Here is a 19,017-nt window from a genome sequence, read left to right as displayed (position 1 = left end):
GGGGGGGGCGCGGCTTCCACGGGGGGCAGGACCGGGGGTCGCGGGGTCTCCTCCGAGGGCTCGGGCTGCGGAGGTGGCGGCTCGGCGCTGGGAAGCGGGGGCGGCTCGGAGCCGTAGTGCCGCCGGAAAGCCTCGTCCTTCTCCTTGATCATCCTGCGCAGCGTGTGCACCTGGTGGCTCGTGTGCTCGTAGGTCTCCTGGGGACAGCGAGCGTCAGTCGGGGGGGATCGGGACCCTTCCCCGCTCCCTACAGCCCCCAGCGCACCTTGACCACCTCCAGCTCCTTCTCTCGCTGCAGCAGCTGCTTCTCCAGCTCCGCCACCCGCATCATGTTCTCGTTCTCCAGGTCCAGCAGCTTCTCCGTTAGCTGGGGAGAGGGACACGGCTGTGACGGCAGCTCAGGGTGTCACACTGACCTCCTTGGGACCCAGCAGGGAACATCCCCACACCCCCTGTGCTCACATACGTGGGACAGGTGCTCCTCCAGCTCCTCCACCTTCTCCAGGGCCACATTTTTGGTCTCTGCATCCTCCAGCAGCCCCCCCACATCGAAGACGTTGTCCAGGTACGCCTGGATCTGCACCTGCAGCTTCTCGCTCTCCGTGTGCCTCGACTTCTGTGGGCACCAAGGCAGCGTCAAGGATGGGGGGACCCCCCAACACAGCTCCCCTGACCCTCGACCCCCCCATACCTGCAGGAACTCCTCCAGCCCCAGCTTGGTGAACTCGTACTGGAGATGGACGCGGAAGTTCATGTCCTCCACCGAGTGCACCACGATGTTGATGAACTGCATGCAGGCCACCTGCAGGCAGGGCTGGCGTCACCAGGAGTCCTCCTGGCCCCCCAGAGAGCCTCCCCCTCGCCCAGGACAGGGTGTCCCACCATGAAGTCGATGCTGCTGTCCTCGTTGCGGAAGTATTCCATCAGCCGCTCAAAGCGGTGTTTCTCCTTGCACACCTGAGCAGGCAAAAATGGGGTTCACCTGGTGTGGCCCCCCCAGCAACTGACCCTTCCCCCTTCTCCTGACTCCACTTTCCTAATCCCAGTCTGGTCCTGGTGCTCCCAGACCCCCCATTCCTCATCTTTCCTGATCCCTCCACCCCCTGCACTCCAGACTCCCCTTCCCAGCCTGGTCCTGGGGTCCCTGGTGCCCCCATCCCAGCCTTCTCTTGGGGTGTTCTTCATTCCAGATTGCTCCTGGGGACCCTGGTGCCCCCATCCCAGACTTCTCTTGGGCTTTCCTTCATCCCAGATTGCTCCTGGGGTCCCCAGTTCCTCCATTGCCGGGGTCCTGCTCCCCAGTCCCAGCCTGATTCTGGTGCCCCCATTCCCCCCATCCCAGCCTGGTCCTTTCTCTCTCCATTCCCCACTCCCAGCCCCATTCCCCCCTCCCAGCCCCGTTCCCACTCCCCTCGTACCTCCTTGAAGTTGTCGAAGGCCGCGAGGATGATCTCGTGGCCGCCCCTCACCAGGCAGACAGCCGCCAGCAGCTCCAGCACCAGCGCCTTCATCCTGGCCACAGTGTCACCATCACCATCAGTGTCACCCCCTGCCAGCTCCAGGACCCCTGTCCCACCTTTCCAGACCCTCCCTTACCTCGGGTTCTTGTTGTTGAGGCTCAGGGCGATCTCGTTGACAGCGTGGGGGTGAGACATGACCAGGTTGAAGCCGTACTGTGGGCACGGAGTAAAAACAGTGTCAGCCGTGGTGGCAGTGCTGACAACGGTGTCCCCACCGCGGGATGACAGTACCTGGTAGTTCATGATGGCCCGAAGACACATGATGCAGAGGTGGACGTCATCCTTCTGGCTCACCAGGCGCGAGTTCTTCAGTGCCCTGCGGCTGGGCAGCGTGCCATAGCTGCAGGACAGGGCACACAGTGAGCGGCACTGTCACCTGCTGGTGCTGCACCCATGGGGGGAACGGAGGGACAGCTTGGGGACAGCGTGGGACAGCCGGGATTTCGGAGGGGCAAAGGCAGAGAGAGGGCGACAGTGACAGAGCGTGCGGAGGCGGAGCAAAGCCACGGCGAGCACGGGGCTGGCCCCGCACAGCCGGTACTTACCCGGCCCGCGGGCGAGCGGCGAGGTGGGCACGGAGGAGAGAGAGAGAGAGCACAGCCAGAGAGGGGCACCCCGGCCCTGGAAGCAGAAACGGGGTGCATTACCCCGGGGCGCGGGGGCAGAGCCAGAGCAGGGTGAGCGGAGCCGCGGGGGCAGAGGACAGGCAGGATGGCAGCGGTGAGACAGCGATGGCAGTGCCAGGGCTGCACGGGCCGTGGAGCTGACATGACACGCGAGGAAGAACGGGATGTGGAACACGTGGCATGTACCATGGCACAGCCTGAGCTCCAGGCACTGCGTTTCTGCCATGCAGGTGATGGGACAGGGCGGCAAGTGGCACCGGGCACGATGGCACAAGCCACGGCAGGACAGCGCTTGGCATGGCACACACCATGGCACGCTGGCACACAGCACAGCACGCAGCAAGCAGCAGCACTGTGGCCAGCCAGAGCCCTGCAGCAGGACGTACCCCCATGGCAGGATGTCCCCCCTCGGTGGGACATCCCCCCGGGCACGTACCGTAGGGCGGTCTGGCGGGCAGAGCGGGCCAGGCTGCTGGTGAAGGGGGCGGGCAGGGCGCTGGGGTGCTGCAGATCCTCGATGGACCTGCTCCAGGAGCGCAGCTTCTCCAGTGCGCCATCCTCGCCGCCTTCCAGGCCCTCAAAATCCAACCTGGTTGGGGGACACGCGGGCAGCGGGGGGGCACACTGATTTGGTGGGGGGCACATGGCTCTGCTCTGGCGGGGGGCACACGGCTGTGGCAGGGGGCACATGGCTCTGGCGGGGGGCACACGGCTCTGGCGGGGGGCACACGGCTGTGGCAGGGGGCACATGGCTCTGGCGGGGGGCACACGGCTCTGGCGGGGGGCACACGGCTCCAGCACAGATGCAAGCACCGAGGTAGGTGGCCAGTGGGTGGTTGCGGGGTGGGGAGAGGCACGAGCGTGGCTCTGGAATTCCCAGAGCAGGCAGGGAGGGTCTGAAAGTGCCGCATCCCGGGGGAGCCCGATGCACAGGTCCCTCCCTGCCTCAGGGACGATAAGGGACTGAGCAGTATCAGGCGTTGGCAGCAGGGAGCTGCCACAGCCACCAGCAACTTCCACGCTCCCCAAGGACTCCCTGGACCCCCCCCCTCACCCAGGGACCCGCGACCCCACTCACATGACGGCGCACTGGGCGAAGGACAGGTAGTTCACCAGCACGTCCAGCCCCTTGTTCTCATCATTGAGGAACTCCCGCACCCACCTGCGGCACCAGGTACCCATCAGAGCCCGCAGGAGCCGGGGATCCCCCCAGCACAACCCCCTCCAACACGGAGCCCCCTGTCCTGGCACAGGGACGGTGGGGGCACTGCCGTGCTGGGCGCAGCCCCTCCGCTATCAGCGGTGCCAGCGCCAGCGCGGGGTTATCGGAGCAGCGCAGGGCAGGGAGGGCTCGGTGTGGGCGGCAAACGGGGCTTGGTGCTGGGGCTGCACCCCCGTCCCCACCCTGGGAACCTCGCGGGGATGCCCCGACCCTTGGGAGGGTCTTTGTGAGATGCTGTGTGTGGGGGTACACGGGGTGGGGGATTCACCCAGCAGCACCGGGGGTCCCCAGGCCAGCCCACCGCCGTGCGTCAGGGAGCCACGGGGGCAGCGGCCGCCCCTTTCCTGCCGCCGCCAGCCCCTCGCCTCAGCCCGTTTCCTGTCTCCGGCTGCTGCTATTTTGGGTCCGTGGGCAGGGACGAGCGGGGCCGGCGGCGGGGAACAGCCGGCACGTGCACGAGCAGCCCCGGGCACGACTGTGCCACCGGGAACCCGCCGCTGATGTCCCCAACACCCCCGGGACGGTCCCGTCCTGCCCAACCCACTCCCCCCGCCCCGCGCGGCTCCGGGGCATCCCGGGGCGGGTCGGGGTGTCACCGGATCGGGGACTGTGCCGACCGAGCCCTCCGGTCTGTCGGGAGGAGCCGGCCAGGATCTGGCCACGCTGCCTCGTTCAGGGCGTCATCGCCGGCCCATCCGCCCCGGCATCCGCCCCCGGGACCTGCCCGCGGGCCGGGGCAGGAACCGGCCCAGTTCCTGCAGCGCCTCCGGCTTCCCCTGCAGCTGTGCGGGGCTGGTGACAGCGCCCCGCGGTCCCCCCGGGACCCCGAGCGCCATCCGGAACTCTGTACCCCACTCCACGGCCCTGCTCCCCCAGCCTGGACCCCACAATCCCTCCCCGGGACCCCCCAGCCCCTCCCCGGGACCCCACACTCACCCGATGTGGTTCGTCCTCAGGCTGATCTCCAGCTCTCGCAGCACCTTGGTGGACTCCTGCACCCTCCTCCTGAACTTCTGGGGGCAAAGCAAGGCTGAGCCATGCCCCACAGATTCCCCAAAACCCCCCAAGGCACCCCTAAACCTCCCAAGCCTCCCCCATGCCCCCCAAGGCTCCCCCAAAGCCCTCAGCCCCTCACCTTCCGTGTGACACCCGGCTCCAGGAAGCTGCGCAGCTTCTGGATGTAGGCATGGGGTGGGCTCTTCACCTGGAACCGCTCCTGGGGGGGACAGGAGGGTGTTGGTGACATGGGGACAGCAGCACTGTCCCCTCCCCAGTGCCCCCATGGGCCACCCAGCCCCACCTGGTCACAGATGAGGTCCCACTTCTTCTCGTTGTCGTACTGGCGCAGCAGCCGAGCTTTGTCTGGGGGCAGGTTCATGGAGCTCTGGGGACACAGGGGGGGTGTCACCCTGAGGGACACGGGGACCGTGCCCCCCAAGGGACACTGACACCCATGGTACAGCCTGGGTGATCCCAAAAAGCACCCACAGCACAGCCAGGGTCCCCTCTAAGGGCACCCTGACCCATGACATAGCCAGAGGCCCTGGCACCGGGATGCACCAGCAGGCACAGATGTGGCACGGGGACAACAGTGCCACTGGGGCCACGTGCCAACCACCAGCAGCACCAAATCTCCCCATCCCTGACGCATCCTTCCTGTCTGCACCCGCTTCCGTGCCACAACCGCAGCCTCCGCTCCCGACGGTGGCACGAGGCCAGGCACCGGTGCCAGCTCCCCAGGACACCAGACACGGGGACAGGCACCGGTGCCAGCTCCCCAGGACACCGGACACAAGGCCCAGCACCGGTGGCTGCTCACTGGGACACCGGGCACAAGGCCAGGCTCTGGTGCTGGCCCAGGGTCACTGGGAAGACCCCAGGATTCCCAGTGTGGGATGTGGCACAGGACAAATGGGGTGCCACAGTGGGCAGCAGTGATGCCAGGGAGCCTGGGACAACCCTGGTGGGCAATGCCACCCCAGGGAGAGATGCCAGCCCATGTGGGCGATGTCACCCTAGTGGGAAATGCCATTGCTCTGGGTGATGTCACCCTGGTGGGAGATGCCATCACACTGGGTGATGTCACCCTGGTGGGCACTGCCAGCCCAGCTCAGGATGCCACCGTGGTGGGAGATGCCACCGTGGTGGGAGATGCCACCCCGGTGGGAGATGCCACCCGAGTGACGCAGCTCGGGGTAGCCCCGTTACCAGGAGCCGTCACCACGGCTGCTCCACCCCTCCATGCCCGCCCTCCCCTGCTCATCCCGATCCCACGGGAAACCGGGACAGAGCCTGGGCGAGGCCACGCTCCCCTGGGCAAGGGGTCCCGCAGGTTCCCACGAGACTGACCACGGGCACGGTGTCACCAAAACTGCCCCCGGAGGGGCACCGTGCCCTCCCCAGGGGGCTGCGGATGTTCCCCCTTGGGCAGCGGTAAAATCCCGGGTCTCCCTGGGAATGGAGGCGGAAAGGACGCGCAGAGACCCCGGCTGGGGGCGAGGGGCACCCGCGGGGGGCTTTGAAGCTCAGCCGCCCGTCCCGGCGTTCCCGCCGCTCCGTTTCCTGCCTTTGTGGTGGGAGCGCGGCCGCTCCCGGCCGGGCACTTCCTCCGCCGTCCGCCCCACCGGGAGCCCCCGTGGTTATCCCGGGGTTGAATCCCACCGGGAAACGGCGGTACCGGGGCTGGAGTCCGCCCCGGGGCTGGGCTGGGGGGCTCCGGGGCGGATCCTCGCCTCCGGGGGCCACCGGACCTCCATCACATGATGGAATATTTTCCGCCCCCGGCAGCAGCCGGGACGGCACCGGGCGCTGCCGACGGCCGCGGGGACATTTTGGGGGAGGCAGGTGTCACCACCCTGCAAAGTGACCCCCCCGGTACCGGTGTCGCCCGGCAGGACGTGTCCCCCCCGCCACAGGCCCCGCGGAGAGCGGCGGCAGCATCCGCCCCGCGTGGGATGTGGGACGGGCAGCGCCGCCGGCGGGAGCCGCTCGTTACCGGCGGGACGCGCCCACTCCGGGGCTGCCGGTGCCCCCCGGTGCCCCCGGTTTCGGCTTCCAGAGCCCCGTGGGACCACACTCGGCATTTCCTGCCCGCCTGCGGCTTCCGCTGGCGGCGGCTCCCACCGGGATGGCGGGGCCGGTTGCGGGGGGCACCGGTGTCACCCAGCCATGGTGTCCTGGCGGTGTCACCCCCACCCAAAACAAATCCGGCGCCGCGGAGGGGCCACCGGGAGGGATCGTTGGCCACCCAAGCGCCGGTGGGACGCCTCCGCGGTGTTGGTGGTCCCGGTGGCACCGGGGACACTGCCGAGCCACGTCCCGGGGCCGCGGTGGCACCAGGGTGGCCACCGCCCCGGCTGTGACAGCGTAGCGGGGACCGCGCGGGGCACCCGCACCCACCGGGAATCACTTCATCCACCGGGAAACCGGGAACCCCCGCACCCAGCGGGGAATCCCAGCCCAAGCCCCGCGCTGCCCCGACCGGACTTTCCCGGCTTGCAAAGTCCCCGGGCCTCGCGGTGGCACCGGGAGTGGCGTCACCCCCGGGGCTGTCCCGGGTGGGGTGTTCCCCGCGGCCCCGCGGCCACTGCCCATCCCCGCGGGCACCGGCGCTCCCCGCCCGCCCCTGGCGGCTCCGGGCGGCGGTGCCGTCCCGGCGGTGCCCGGTGCCCGCCAACTGGTCCGGGAGAGAGCATCGGGAGGAGTCGCGGGAAGGGATGAACCGGGAGAGGCTCAGCGGGAACACCGACGGAGCGAACAGGCGAAGAGCACCGGGGGCACACCGGGAACGGAGGGAGAGCACCGGGAACTGGGAAGCGCGGCGGGGGTCGGCCTCTCACCAGCACCAGGGCGAAGCGCTCCTCCAGCTCGCAGGGCTCCGGCATCGGCATCTTGCCCGGGGCGAACAGTCCGGCTCCCCCCGGGGCCGCCGGTGTTCCCGGGCCCCGGGGCAGCGCCTCCCCGTCCGCGCTCTCCACGTTCCCCATCCCCGGCCCAGGCACCGGGGGGCGGTGGGGGAGGTTCAGCCCGTCGTGTCCGGCGGAGGGCGCCCGAAGGCCGGCAGCGAGCGGCGCGCTCCGATTGGCCGGGCCGCGCCCACGATGACCAATCAGCGCCGCGCTCGCGCGCGGGGGCGGGCTCTGCTCGTCCAACGGCGGCGCTCGGGCGCGGCCGGGACCGTGACGGCGGCTCGAGACGAGCCCCGCCCAGAGCGGTGACGAGAGCCAATGGAACGAGGCGGGAGGCGGGACTAGGCGGGGGTTCAGCCAATGAGCGGCGGGGGCGTGGCGCAGAGCTCGCGGCCTGGCACGGACGGCGGACGCGGCGCAGGTGCGGGCGGGGGGCGCCGGCGGGGCGGGCCCGGGGCGGCCCCGGGGGAGCCCCGGGGGTCCCAGAGCGGCTGTGCACCCCGGGAGATCCCCACAACCCCCCCAGAGCTCACCCCGAGCGGCCCGGGGGGTCCCGCCCCCACCAGGCCCCGTGGCGGGGGCGGGCGGGGGGGGGTGCAGGAAGCAGCGGGTGGGTAAAGGTCGCTCGGAGCCGAGCAGGGGCGGCAGCAGCGAAAGCGAAAGCGGCGCTGGGGGCGGGGAGGGCGGCTCGGGGCCCTGCCCGGTGGCATCGGCTGTCACCGGGGCCGGAGCGGTGTCACCCCCGCGAGGGGCGGCTGTCACACACACCCCGCTGGGACTGTCCCCGCGGCCGCAGCTCCTCCCCTGCCTTGCCCTCTGACCTGGCCCCGTGGCACCGGCCCGGCGGTGGCAGCGCTGCGGTGCCACCCTGTGCCACCGTGCCGTGCTGAGCTGTGACCTGTGCCCCCCTGGGCCGCGCTGCTGTGGCACCCTGGGGCTCCTCTCCTGGAGCTCCGCCGGGGTGGCAGCTTGAAGCGTCCACCCCGCTCCCCCCCGGGCCTGTTCTGTCCCCTCCGTCCCTTGGGGACAGCTCTCGTGCCACTGGCTGGGCAGGTCTGGCTCTGGCAGGTGCCAGAGGGGACAGAGCCGGCCGAGCCGGCTGGACCAGGAGGAGGAGGGCGAGGAAGAGGAGGAGGAGGAGGAGGAGGCCCTGCCGGGAGCCTCTCGCTGGCAGAGCCACCCCTGGGGACGTCATTACGGGCACTAATAGTCACCTGGCACAAAGACATTTCCAGCTGCTGGCAGCGCTGCCGCGGCACCTTCAGGAGCTCCCCCGGCTCGGAGCAGCCTCGCTGCAGGTCCCCGAGGCTGCCCTGGCCTTGCAACAGCCCTGCAACACCCCAGGGCCCCCTGGCCTTGCAACAGCCGGCAGAGCTTGCACCAGCTGGACAAGGAAGGCTCCGGCAGCTCCTGGGCTCTCACTGGGCTCCTGGGGGAGCTTTGGGAGCTTTTTGGGTGGGCTCCAGATCCTTCGTGACCCCGCTTTCCCTCGCAGCTTGCAGCCCTGTGGAGCGGCCCTGGGCCCATCCCAGCCTGGCACCATGAACGTCTTCGACCGCAGCATCAACTTCGATGCCCTCTTCAAGTTCTCCCACATGTGAGTGGCACACGGGCACAGGGCAGGGGGGCTCGGGGGGGCTGTGCCAGCTCTCGCTGCCCACCTCACCACCCCCTCCTCACCCACAGCTCGGCCTCCACCCAGGAGCACCTGAAGAGGGTCTATGGCAGCTTTGCCATCTGCATGTTCGTGGCAGCTGCGGGCGCCTACATCAACGTGGTGACCCACCTCTTCCAGGTGAGGCACCTGTGCAGGGCTGCAGGTGGCAACCCCAGCCCTGCAGCAGCCAGGTGAGGCAATGCCCAGCACTCACCTGTCTCTCTCTCTCCCAGTTTGGGCTCCTGACTGGCCTGGGTGCTCTGGGGCTGATGGTTTGGCTCACAGCCACCCCTCACAGCCGTGAGACCGAGCAGAAGAGGCTGGGGATGCTGGTTGGCTTCGCCTTCCTGACGGGTAGGTGGGCACTGGGACTGCCCCCACGTCCACAGGACCCCAAATCCTGCAGAGGGGCCGGATGAAGCCCCTCAAAATGGCTCTGGTGACACCCAATTCTGTCCTTCCAGGCATCAATCTGGGACCTCTCCTGCAAATGTGCATCTCCATCAACCCCAGGTAGGAGACCCCACCCCCACAGACCCCATCTCCCACCTCCAGCTGCCACACAGATCCTGTTCCCCCCCCAGTGACCCCCAGCTGTCCCCAAAACCCTCTGACCCCTTTCTCTTCACCCCCAGCATCATCCCCACTGCCTTCCTGGGCACTGCCACCATCTTTGCCTGCTTCTCCCTGAGCGCCCTGTACGCCCGGCGCCGCAGCTACCTGTACCTAGGAGGTGAGAGGGGCTTTGGGGGTGGCTCTGGGGGGGCTGGGGACCCCCTGTTTGTGGGGGGGACTCTCCCCAGGCCTGACCCTGACTCCCTCACCCTGCAGGTTTCCTGCTGTCCGGCCTCACCCTGATGCTTCTCTCCACTCTGATTAACGCCTTTGTGAGATCCACCTGGCTCTTCACGGTGAGTCCACCAGCTGAGGACGGACAGACAGACAGGTGACACCAGCAGGGAGGGGACTGTCCCCACCTGATGCCTCTGTACCCCCACAGGCCAACCTGTACGTGGCTCTGATGATCATGTGTGGCTTCGTGCTCTTCGACACGCAGCTCATCATCGAGAAGGCGGAGAGCGGGGACAAGGATTACATCTGGTGGGTGCTGGGGACACGGGGGGTGACACAGGGGGGCAGGGTGACCCTCACTGAGCGTCCATCCATCCCTCCCTCCCTCTCTTTCCCAGGCACTGCGTCGATCTCTTCCTCGACTTCGTCAACATCTTCCGGGAGCTCCTGATGATCCTGGGCATGTCCGAGGTGGGTGAGGGGCCCTGGGCAGGGCAGGGGGACAGAGGGACAGAGCCCATGGTGACCGTGGCCACTCTCCTCTTGCAGAACAAGAAGAAGGAGAAGAAGTGAAGCGGCTCTGGGCCGAGGCGGAGCCACCCCTGTGTCCCCATGTCCCCTCCTGTCCCTCTCTGTCATTAAAGGGGCTGCGCTTTGCTGCCGAGGAAGCAGCCAGAAGCTTTCGCACCTCGTGGGTTTTTCTCTCGTTCAGCTTTTTTTTTTTTTTTTTTTTTTTTTGATTAAAAACCAGCCAATTTGTGGATCCTGCTGGAGTTTGGCTCCCCTTGGTTTTCCCCAAGAGTGGTCACCCATGTGTCCTCTTTCCTCGGAGGTTTGTCCCCAGCCCCACCCGGGGTGTCACCCTTCCCCGGGAGGCCGTGAGGCCCCAAAACCAGCCCTCGGGGGGGGTTGTTGGTGGGACCCCCCCTCAGCCAAACTCATCGGTGGAGCCTCCCCTTCAGCACCAGTGCCAAGAAATGAACGTGTGCTGGGAGGGGGCCGTGGGGACGCGGCATTCCCAGCGCTCCCAGTCCCGCCATCTCCGCTCTTTGTACACCGGGATGATTCAATAAATCGCTCAGACTCCAAACTCTTGTCCCCCCTCTTTCCGTCCCCCCGCGTCCATCTGTCCATCTGACCACCCCCCATCCTCACATCCCTCCCCGGGGCACGGCGACACAAGGGCTGCACCACCACGTGTATAAATAACCCGGGCTTGGGGGGGCGGCTTTATTGAGTTAAAAACCCATCGGCGGGGGCTGTACAGGGCCGTAGCACCATCGGAGAGAGCCGGGAGAGGGAGCGACAGACACCGGACACTCCCAGCCCGGGCAGCACCCTCAGAGCAGGAGCGGGGAGCAGCGGGGACGGGGTGGAAGACGTGGGAGCAGGGCCGGGGCGGCTCAGCCCTGGCTGCCGCAGGAGGAGAGGCTGTCGTACAGCGAGTCGCTGAGGGACTCGGAGTGTTCCAGCCCGGCGGGACCGTGTCCCCCGTCCCGGGACCGTGCCTCCGTGCTGCCCTCGTCCCCCACGTCTGAAGCGCTGGGGGTCCGGCTGCTGCTAGTGCTCAGGGCGGGGGGCAGCGGCGGGGGAGCCTCCGGGGATGCCCCCCGGTGCCCCGCCGGGCTGCACACGGGGGCCTGGGGAGGGACAGAATGGGCAGGGGGACAGCCACATCTATCACTCCCCCGTGGTTTGGAATGTCTGTGCCCCCCCAAGGCCACTTTAAATCCCCCCGACACCGACGGGCACATGTGGGAAATGATCACAGAATTCTGGGGAGCGGTCCCCCCACATCCTCTCCCCCTGGCTTCATCCCCACAGCACGGGCAGGAGAGTCTGGGGTCCCTCTGTCAGGGTTTTGTGGTCCTGCTCCAGAGTTTCAGTGTCCTTACTCTGGAGTTTTGGGGACCCCACCCCAAGGTTCTGGGGTACTCCAGGATTTCGGGGAGTGTCCTTACCTGCACAGGCCGATGCAGCCCCTCCAGCCCCTCGGGGGGGCACACGAAGGGGTCAGCAGCACCGCAGGCTTTGGCGTTGGGGAAGGTCCAGTTCTTGCTCTGCTGGACACGCCGCGGCTTCCTGGCGTCATCCCCGGTGTCTGCGGGAACAACGGGGGCAGCGCTGACCTGCAGGACCCCCCACACCCCCCATCTCCCCACCGAGAGCCCCCGCTGCACCTTCCCGAGGGTGGGCGCACACCCGGCTCGGGGGGGGACACCCACCTTGGGGTGCGGCGCGGTGCCCGTGCGAGCTGGGGGGGGCCGGGAGGCGGCAGCCCGGAGCGCTCCGGTGTTTTCCCGGTACCAGCAGCTCCTCGGCGCTGGGCACCTCCCGCTCCAGCGTCCGGGCCTTGCGCGGCACTTTGGTGACGGCGGCCGGCACGGCCCCGGGCAGCGGCTCGGGGCGGCCCCGCGGTTTGGGGGTGCTCTTGGCGGGGACCCCCCCATAGTCGGGGGGCGGGAAGGTCCCGATCCCGCTGTCCAGCGTCCGCGTCAGGGACCCGCAGGCTGCGGCAGAAGGGGAGGGGGTCAGCGCCGGGGAACCCACCCTGGTGCCCTCTCTCCGCCCTAAGCTCCCCATCACCCCCTCACCGGCGAAATGCTGCCCCGTCCCCGACTCGGAGAGGCTCTCGTCGGACGGTAGCTCATCCCGGAGCCCCACGTCGGGCACCTGCGGGGATGCAGAGGCTGAGCGGCTGCGGGGTCCCCCCGGAGCGGAGGCCTGCGGGGTCCTCACCTTGTCCGAGGGCTCCCGCAGGTGTCCCACGATGCCGTTGCGGGGCGGGCGGCAGAGCCGGGGTTCTTTGGCGTCGGGGGGGACCCTCCGGAGGTCACAGAGCTCCCGCTTGTGCTCCAGGCGGGTCTCGTAGGGGACATCCTTCCCGTCCACCCTGGGGGGAGGCAGCGGTCAGGGGGACACCCTACCCTCACCCCACCCCGAGGGGACCCAGGTGGGAGCTCACCTGTCCAGCAGCTGCTGCATGAAGGTCTCGGCCGTCACCTCCTGGTACATGACAGGGAGGGGGCCGGGGCCTCGCGGGGGTCCACGGGGACGCCCCTTCTCCAGCGCCAGTCCCTGCAGGAACGCGTGCTCCTCCCGCAGCGCCTTCCTCAGATCCTCCGCCTTCTCCATCAGCTTCGAGATGTTGAGACTCTCGGCTTCCAGCTTGCGGGCGGCCAGCTTGACCTCTCGGCGAAGGGGCGCGGGGGTCCCAGCCCACTCTCGGCCTCGCCCTCCGTCCCCTCGCCGGCTCAGCGCGGGCAGTTTGCTGCGCCGCAGCCCGAACCAGCTCGCCAGCCCGGCTGCCTTGCCCTTGGCCTCGGCGCCCGGCGCCCGCTCCTGCCCCTGCAGCCGCAGCACGTTCTCCTCGATGCCCTTCATCACCTTCTCCTCGATGGCCGAGTGCCCCGCGGCGCTCGGCGCCGGCCCCGTGGGCTCTGCGGGGTCTGCGGGGGTTTTGTGGGGACCCCCGCCCGCCTTGGCGCCCGCGGGCTCCTCGCCCCGCGGTGCCCCGGCTTTGCCCGCCTTGGTGGGCAGCTTGGTGGGGCTGCCGTGGGGGCTGCGGGAGGTTTTGGCAGGAGGCGCGGGGGGGGTCCGGGAGGGGGTCCGGCCGGTGCCGGGGCGACCCTTGCCCCCCGCCTTGCCGGGGTCGCCCATGGAGCCGGAGGAGTAGCAGCGGGCCAGGGGCTCCGCGCCGTGCGCTGGCTCGGGGTGCTTCAGGCTGCCCCCCAAACCCCCCCGGGGTGGGGGGCGTAGCTCGGCCCCATGGCCCCGTTCGGGCCGCCCCGGGCCGGGCGGCTCGCGGCCCTCAGCCCCCCGCAGCTTGCCCAGGGCTGCCAGGCGCTCCTTGAAGGGCAGGTAGCCCGGCTCGGGGGGCTTCTTGCCAGGGCGGCGGCAGGGGGCCGAGCCCCCCGTGCCACGGCGAGAGCTGGGGGGGGAAGCGGCCGCCCGCTCCCCACCGGCCGCGGGTCCCGGGGGCACCGGGGGCGGCTCGACCGCCTCGAAGGTGCGGGGGTGGGGGAAGGCGGGGGGCTCGGTGGAACCGGGCTCTGGGGCGGCATCCGGGGATGGGCGGCGGCTGAGCACCGGTGAGGCCTCGGGGTGGGCGCCGCGACAGGGGATCTTGGAGGGGTGGGCGAGCTGGGGGCTGAGGCGCAGCCCCCCGGGGGGGGCCGGCAGTTTGAGCACCTTGCTGGGGGAGGGCAGCTGGTTGGGGACCCCGCCAGGTGACAGCGGGGTGAAGCCCCCCTCGGGGCTCTCCTCGCCGGGAGTGTAGAGTCCCAGGAAAGCGGGGTGCTCCCCGCGCCGCTGCCGGGGGGGTCCCCCGGGGGCTTCCCCGTTGCGGCGGCAGCAGCCCCCCCCCTCACCTCGCAGCAGCCGCTCGGCCAAGGCGCTGAGCAGAGCCCCCCGCGGCGGCCCCGCTTCCTCGGGAGAGGAGCAGGGGCTGCCCTCGGTGCCCCGCCAGCCCCCTGCAGCCCCCGGCCCCCGCAGAGGGCAGGGGGGCCAAGCCAGGGCTGCGCAGGGCTCGGGGGAGCCGGGGGAGGCCGGGGCGGGTCCCAACAGCGGGTCTGTCTCCTCCAGCTTGCGCAGCACCTCCAGGATTTGGGCTTTCTTTTTGAAGAATGGGGACAGGGCATCCAGGGGCGGGGCACCGGGGCTGAGGCCAGGGCTGCCCGATGGCACTGCTGGCAGCACCTGTGGGGACCGGGCACTGTCACCCTGTGAGCACCTGGCACTGAGACCCCCAGTACCAGAGGGGGACACTCTGGAAACACTCTGGAGACACAAGAGACTTTGGGATGGGGACATAATGGGGACGGGGACATCTGGGGTAATGGGTTTTGGAGCCAGAGACATCACAGATGGAGGGGCTTGGGGAGGTGGACACCATGGACCTGCAGAGGTGACACCACAGGGACCACAGGGACCACAGGGACAGGGACCCTGCTGAAAGTGCCATAGGCACATGGATGGGGACACCACAGATGCAGGGAGGGGGACAGGAGAGGACACCATGAGAAGCCACGTGTCACAGGCCTGGTGACACCATCACACACAGGAAAAAGACAGTGGGGAAGGGGGTGACACTGCCCAGAGAGGGGGGCACTGGGACAGGAAGGGGTTGGGAACACTGGTACCCACCTCGGGCAGGGACAGACAGAGGCCAGGGAGCAGCGGGGGGGGCTCTTGCTCAGCAGAGCCTGGCTGGGGGGTCACCGGGACATCCGGGGGCACTGGCACCGGGTGCAGCGGCAGCTGGAGAGGAGAGAGAAGCTGGGTTAAGCTTTGGGGGGGCTCTGCCCCATGCCCACCCCCCAGCCCCGATGCAGCCCCAGGCACACCTGGGGGAGGGACCCAGTGGAGAGCTGCAGCTTCTGCTGGAACAGGTCGCTCAGCACCTGGTTCTGCCGCTCCAGCTCGAAGACACGTTTCTTCAGCTTGATGCACTCCTCACGCAGGTCCTGGAAGGGGTGTGGGGGATCAGCCAGGACCCCTCAGCGTCCTCCCAGCCCCCTCACACCCTCCTGACACCCACCTTCTGGTTGAGCAGTGCCTGCACCACGTGGTTGGCAACCTGGGGAGGAGAGGGGAGGTCTGGGTGGGGGCACAGGGCACACGCAGCCTCCTGCCCCAGCACACAGGTGGGCACAGGTGCCCTGTGTGTGTGGGTGCTCTCCAGTACCTCGTCCAGGCAGCGCTCGTACGTCTCCCTCTGGTTCTCATTAGCCTGGGCCAGGGCTGAGTTCTCTGCCTAGAACAGAGCAAGGACAGCTCAGGGGACAGCTCCGGGGACATCCCCATGGCACCAAGCACCTCTGTCTCCTGGTGCCACACACAGCAGGATGGGGCTGCACGAGGGCCACAAAAAACTGGGAAGTGCAACCCATCACCACGGCGTCCAGTGTGGGCACTGGCCACGGCTGGCTCTTGGCACTGCCCGCACGGTGGCCACAGCCACGGCTTCAGTGGCCACAGCTGCCCAGGGGTGCCGTGTCCTGCTGGTGCCATCCCTGCGTACCTCCAGCTCCCGCAGGCGCTGCAGCAGCTCATGGCTGGTGCCCGTCTCCCCCAGCGCCGCCGGGCTCCCGGCTCCCGGCGCCTCGGCCACGCTCTCCGACATCGCTGCTGCGGGGGACACGCGTCACCGCGGGCTCCCTGCTGGCCCCTGGCCGGTGGCACCTGGCCTGAGGCACCCCCAGGCCCGGCACAGCCCGGCCCTCTCTTACCTGGCGTGGGATGTCCCCAGCCCCGGACCTGTGCGGTGTCACCTGCCAGGGAGAGCTGGGCTGAGGAGGGGGATGGAGCCCCTTCCTCAGTCCTGACCCCTCCGGCACCAGGAGCCGCAGGGACCCCTCCTGCTGCCCCCCTCCTTCCCGGTGCTTCAGGGGAAGCTGATCGGCCCCGGGGTGCACAGCACCCCCGAGACCGGGACCGGGACCAGCCCTGTGGCACCGGGGTGTGCAGCACCACTGGCACCGGGACCGGTGTGCCCCAAGGGCCGGGGCCGCCACCGGCACAGGGTCACGAGGATGTGCAGCACCACCGGGACCGGAACCGGCACAAGCCCCGGGGCACCGGGATGTGCAGCACCTCCGGGCTACAGGAACACGCAGCAGCCCCGGGGCTGACCCCGGCTCCGGGACACCGGGATGCGCAGCCCCGGTGCACAGGACCCCCGGCGTTCAGACGGGCCCCCCCCCAGCGCCGCACACCCCCCGCTCCACCCTGGGCTTCCCCCGCCGCCGGTGCCGCTGCGTCCCTGCGCTGAGCCCCGGTCCCGGTCCGTACTCACGCCCGGGGCTCCCGGTGGCGCCGCCGGTCGCGGCTCAGAGCGGCCCTGGGGCCGGTCCCGGCGACGGCGGCGTTTCCATCCCGGCCCGGCCCGGCCGCGCTATTGTTGGGAGGCGGCGGCGGCGGCTCCGCCTTCCCGCCGCGGCCGGGGAGGAGCCGGGATGGAGCCGCCGCCTCCCCGGTGCGCGGCTCCGCCAGCGCCAGCCCCGGGGAACCGGAGCTGAGGCCCCCGGGAGCGACGGCACCGGCACACCGGGAATCATCCCGGGAGGGGAAGCACCGGGAATCCCCCCGCGGCACCGGGCACCGCCGGAGGGACGGGGCAGAGCACGGAGGGATCCCCACCGGGCATCCCGCACCCTCCGGAGGGACTGCCCGGAGCCCCGGGACCCCTCGGGGAGCCCCCCGGGGCTGCAGGCGCGGAGCCGAGCCGGGACCCCCGGCCGTGGCCTCTGCCCCCCGCCCCTCGAGGGTGAGGTTTGGGGTTTTGGGGTTCACACGGGGCCGCGCGTCCCCGGTTCACCCGGACCCCACGGAACCGCGGGGGGCTCCGCAGGACAAGGGAGACCGGAAGGGACAAGAAGAAGGTTTGGGGGTGATGCGGGGGACAAGAAGAGGGTCTGGGGGTGATGGAGGGACAAGAGGAAAGTCTGGGGGGCACGGCCACACCTCGCACGTGCTGTCCCCGTCCCCTGCAGCCCGCGGGGCGAACCCACGCGGGTCCCTGCTGTCCCCATTGTCCCTGAGGTGCCCCCTCGCCTGCCCCCCGAGCAGGAAGCGGCCCCGGGGCCGGCGGCTCCGGCTGCGTCACGGGGGGAAGTGAGGCTGTGTCTGGAGGGGAAGAGCAGCCCGCGGCCCCCCCAAGCCCCCGGCGGGTACAGCCGGGGGGGCCCCGACAGATGGACAGCGCCGCCATCCCCTCCCCCAGCGTGGGGCCCCGCGAGGGTCCCTGTGGGGAGGGGGACACGGCGTGGGGACACTGCCAGGGCCACCCAGAGCCCGTGTCCCCTCCCCGGTACCCCCCAGTCACTCTGTCCCCGCCGCCCTGGGCACTGTGGGGACACGGCGTGGGGACAAGGCACGTGCCCAAAGCGCAGCCCAGGACGTGCCAGCGTGGCTGTGACGGGCTGGCCCCGGCCTGTCCCACACCAGAGTCCCCATGCCGAGCCCAGGGACATGGGGTGACAGTCCCGAGTGTCCCCAACCCTGCTGGAGCTGTTCTGGGGGCAGCCAAGACACCCTGGGGACAGCCCAGGGACATGGGGTGACAGCCCCGAGTGTCCCCAACCCCGCTGAGCTGTTCTGGGAGCAGCCAGGACACCCTGGGGACAGCCCAGGGACATGGGGTGACAGCCCCGAGTGTCCCCAACCCCGCTGAGCTGTTCTGGGGGCAGCCAGGATGCACCAGGGACAGCCCAGGGACAGCCAGGATGTACCGGGGACAGCAAGGACACCCTGGGGACAGCCGGGATGCACAAGTGGGATGTGCTAGAGAAATGGCCTCGGGGTGTGGGGACACATCGAGGACAGCTGGGACTCGCCAGGGACACGCAGGGACAGCCAGGGATGCGGTGGGGACACTAGGGACAGTCAGGATGTGGTGGGGACAACAGAGACATGCAGGGGACAGCTGGGGTGTACTGGGGACACTGGGGACTGTCGGGTGGGATGAAATACAGTGAGGGACACCCCAGGGATAGCCGGGATGCAGTGGGGACACTGAGGACACCCCTGGGACAGCCAGGATGCACTGGGGACATTGGGGACACCACAGGGACAGCCAGGATGCACTGGGGACATTGGGGACACCCCAGGGACAGCCGGGATGCAGTGGGGACACTGAGGACACCCCTGGGACAGCCAGGATGCACTGGGGACATGGGGGACACCCCAGGGACAGCCGGGGTGCAATGGGGACATGGGGGACACCCCAGGGACAGCCGGCGTGCACTGGGGACACTGAGGACAGCCCAGGGACAGTCAGGATGCACTGGGGACACCCCAGGGACAGTCCGGGTGCAATGGGGACATTGGGGACACCCCGGGGATAGTCAGGATGCACAGGGGACACTGGGGACAGTCGGAATGCTCTGGGGACACCCCAGGGACAACCAGGACGCAGCGGGGACACCTCAGAGACAGCCGGGATGCTCTGGGGACAGCGGGGACACCCCAGGATGCACCGGGGACAGCGGGGAGAGCCGAGGGCACAGCGGGGATGCACCGGGGACATGCGGAACACCACGTACCGGGCCACCGCCGCCGTTCCCCCGGGCTCAACCCCCACCCCCCACCACGGTGCCCGGAGGCCACGGATGTCCTCCCCCCGCCTCCGGTGTCCCCGAGGAACCGCCCGACCCCCCGGTCCCCCCGCCTGCCCCTCGCCGCGGAGCGACCGGACTCACCGGGGGCTACGGCAGGGCCGGGGCCGGGACGGCATGGCCGGGGCTGGGACCGGGACCGGGGCGGGACCGGCGGCGGCGGTGACGTCATGGCT

General features: G+C 69.7%; 3 protein-coding genes across 11 annotated transcripts in view; 1 reads left to right on the top strand and 2 right to left on the bottom strand.

The window, feature by feature from the left end:
* The window catches only part of FMNL3 (formin like 3), a 16,868-nt gene extending 9,465 nt beyond the window's left edge, over window positions 1-7,403 (bottom strand). For 2 of the 4 annotated variants that reach the window (XM_041401270.1, XM_041401272.1), the window contains exons 1-14: window positions 7,208-7,403; window positions 4,669-4,752; window positions 4,504-4,584; window positions 4,305-4,381; window positions 3,225-3,308; window positions 2,583-2,735; window positions 1,752-1,860; window positions 1,597-1,673; window positions 1,419-1,512; window positions 883-957; window positions 692-802; window positions 467-616; window positions 266-367; window positions 1-197 (exon numbers count right to left, since the gene is read on the bottom strand). The exon at window positions 1-197 is cut by the window's left edge and continues 95 nt beyond it. In XM_041401270.1, coding sequence (XP_041257204.1) covers window positions 1-197; window positions 266-367; window positions 467-616; window positions 692-802; window positions 883-957; window positions 1,419-1,512; window positions 1,597-1,673; window positions 1,752-1,860; window positions 2,583-2,735; window positions 3,225-3,308; window positions 4,305-4,381; window positions 4,504-4,584; window positions 4,669-4,752; window positions 7,208-7,354 — 1,541 coding nt within the window. In that variant the 5' untranslated portion in view covers window positions 7,355-7,403. The remainder of the gene's footprint in view (window positions 198-265; window positions 368-466; window positions 617-691; window positions 803-882; window positions 958-1,418; window positions 1,513-1,596; window positions 1,674-1,751; window positions 1,861-2,582; window positions 2,736-3,224; window positions 3,309-4,304; window positions 4,382-4,503; window positions 4,585-4,668; window positions 4,753-7,207) is intronic. The other 2 variants (XM_041401271.1, XM_041401273.1) reach the window with 1 other exon arrangement.
* Window positions 7,404-7,593: 190 nt separating this feature from the next.
* TMBIM6 (transmembrane BAX inhibitor motif containing 6) lies at window positions 7,594-10,815 on the top strand. 2 transcript variants are annotated; one of them, XM_041401319.1, is made up of 10 exons: window positions 7,596-7,697; window positions 8,772-8,873; window positions 8,963-9,071; window positions 9,167-9,287; window positions 9,398-9,446; window positions 9,569-9,666; window positions 9,765-9,844; window positions 9,934-10,034; window positions 10,124-10,196; window positions 10,275-10,815. In XM_041401319.1, the coding sequence occupies exons 2-10, from the start codon at window positions 8,818-8,820 to the stop codon at window positions 10,296-10,298; spliced, it is 711 nt and encodes a 236-aa protein (XP_041257253.1). In that variant the 5' UTR covers window positions 7,596-7,697; window positions 8,772-8,817; the 3' UTR covers window positions 10,299-10,815. The 2 variants fall into 2 exon arrangements, with proteins under 2 accessions (XP_041257252.1, XP_041257253.1); XM_041401318.1 differs by having other exon boundaries at window positions 7,594-7,697; window positions 10,124-10,815.
* A 131-nt stretch (window positions 10,816-10,946) lies between these two features.
* On the bottom strand, window positions 10,947-18,966 carry NCKAP5L (NCK associated protein 5 like). 5 transcript variants are annotated; one of them, XM_041401276.1, is made up of 13 exons: window positions 18,926-18,966; window positions 15,956-15,997; window positions 15,748-15,854; window positions 15,412-15,480; window positions 15,265-15,303; window positions 15,071-15,190; window positions 14,871-14,984; window positions 12,691-14,423; window positions 12,465-12,618; window positions 12,320-12,398; window positions 11,951-12,235; window positions 11,687-11,826; window positions 10,947-11,365 (listed from the first exon to the last, which is right to left on the bottom strand). In XM_041401276.1, exons 3-13 carry the CDS (start codon window positions 15,847-15,849, stop codon window positions 11,129-11,131), a joined length of 3,072 nt encoding a protein of 1,023 aa, XP_041257210.1. In that variant the 5' UTR covers window positions 15,850-15,854; window positions 15,956-15,997; window positions 18,926-18,966; the 3' UTR covers window positions 10,947-11,128. The 5 variants fall into 5 exon arrangements, with proteins under 5 accessions (XP_041257210.1, XP_041257213.1, XP_041257211.1 ...); XM_041401279.1 differs by having other exon boundaries at window positions 15,748-15,851; XM_041401277.1 differs by lacking the exon at window positions 18,926-18,966 and adding an exon at window positions 16,522-16,591.
* Between the last annotated feature and the right edge of the window lie 51 nt (window positions 18,967-19,017).

This window comes from Onychostruthus taczanowskii, unplaced genomic scaffold (assembly GCF_017590055.1).
Source record: "Onychostruthus taczanowskii isolate IOZ18803 unplaced genomic scaffold, ASM1759005v1 scaffold188, whole genome shotgun sequence".
NCBI lineage: Eukaryota > Metazoa > Chordata > Aves > Passeriformes > Passeridae > Onychostruthus > Onychostruthus taczanowskii.
The sequence above is the reverse complement of the archived record's forward strand: the minus strand, read 5'-3'. Positions and strand labels throughout refer to the sequence as shown.

Coding starts and splice junctions, on each gene's coding strand:
- TMBIM6 (XM_041401318.1), top strand. CDS start 8,818: ATGAACGTCTTCGACCGCAGCATCAACTTCGATGCCCTCTTCAAGTTC. Junction 9,447..9,568: donor TGCATCTCCATCAACCCCAG/GTAGGAGACCCC, acceptor CTTCACCCCCAG/CATCATCCCCACTGCCTTCC. Junction 9,845..9,933: donor GATCCACCTGGCTCTTCACG/GTGAGTCCACCA, acceptor GTACCCCCACAG/GCCAACCTGTACGTGGCTCT.
- NCKAP5L (XM_041401276.1), bottom strand. CDS start 15,849: ATGTCGGAGAGCGTGGCCGAGGCGCCGGGAGCCGGGAGCCCGGCGGCG. Junction 15,481..15,747: donor AGCGCCTGCGGGAGCTGGAG/GTACGCAGGGAT, acceptor GCTCTGTTCTAG/GCAGAGAACTCAGCCCTGGC. Junction 11,827..11,950: donor GCACCGCGCCGCACCCCAAG/GTGGGTGTCCCC, acceptor TTGTTCCCGCAG/ACACCGGGGATGACGCCAGG.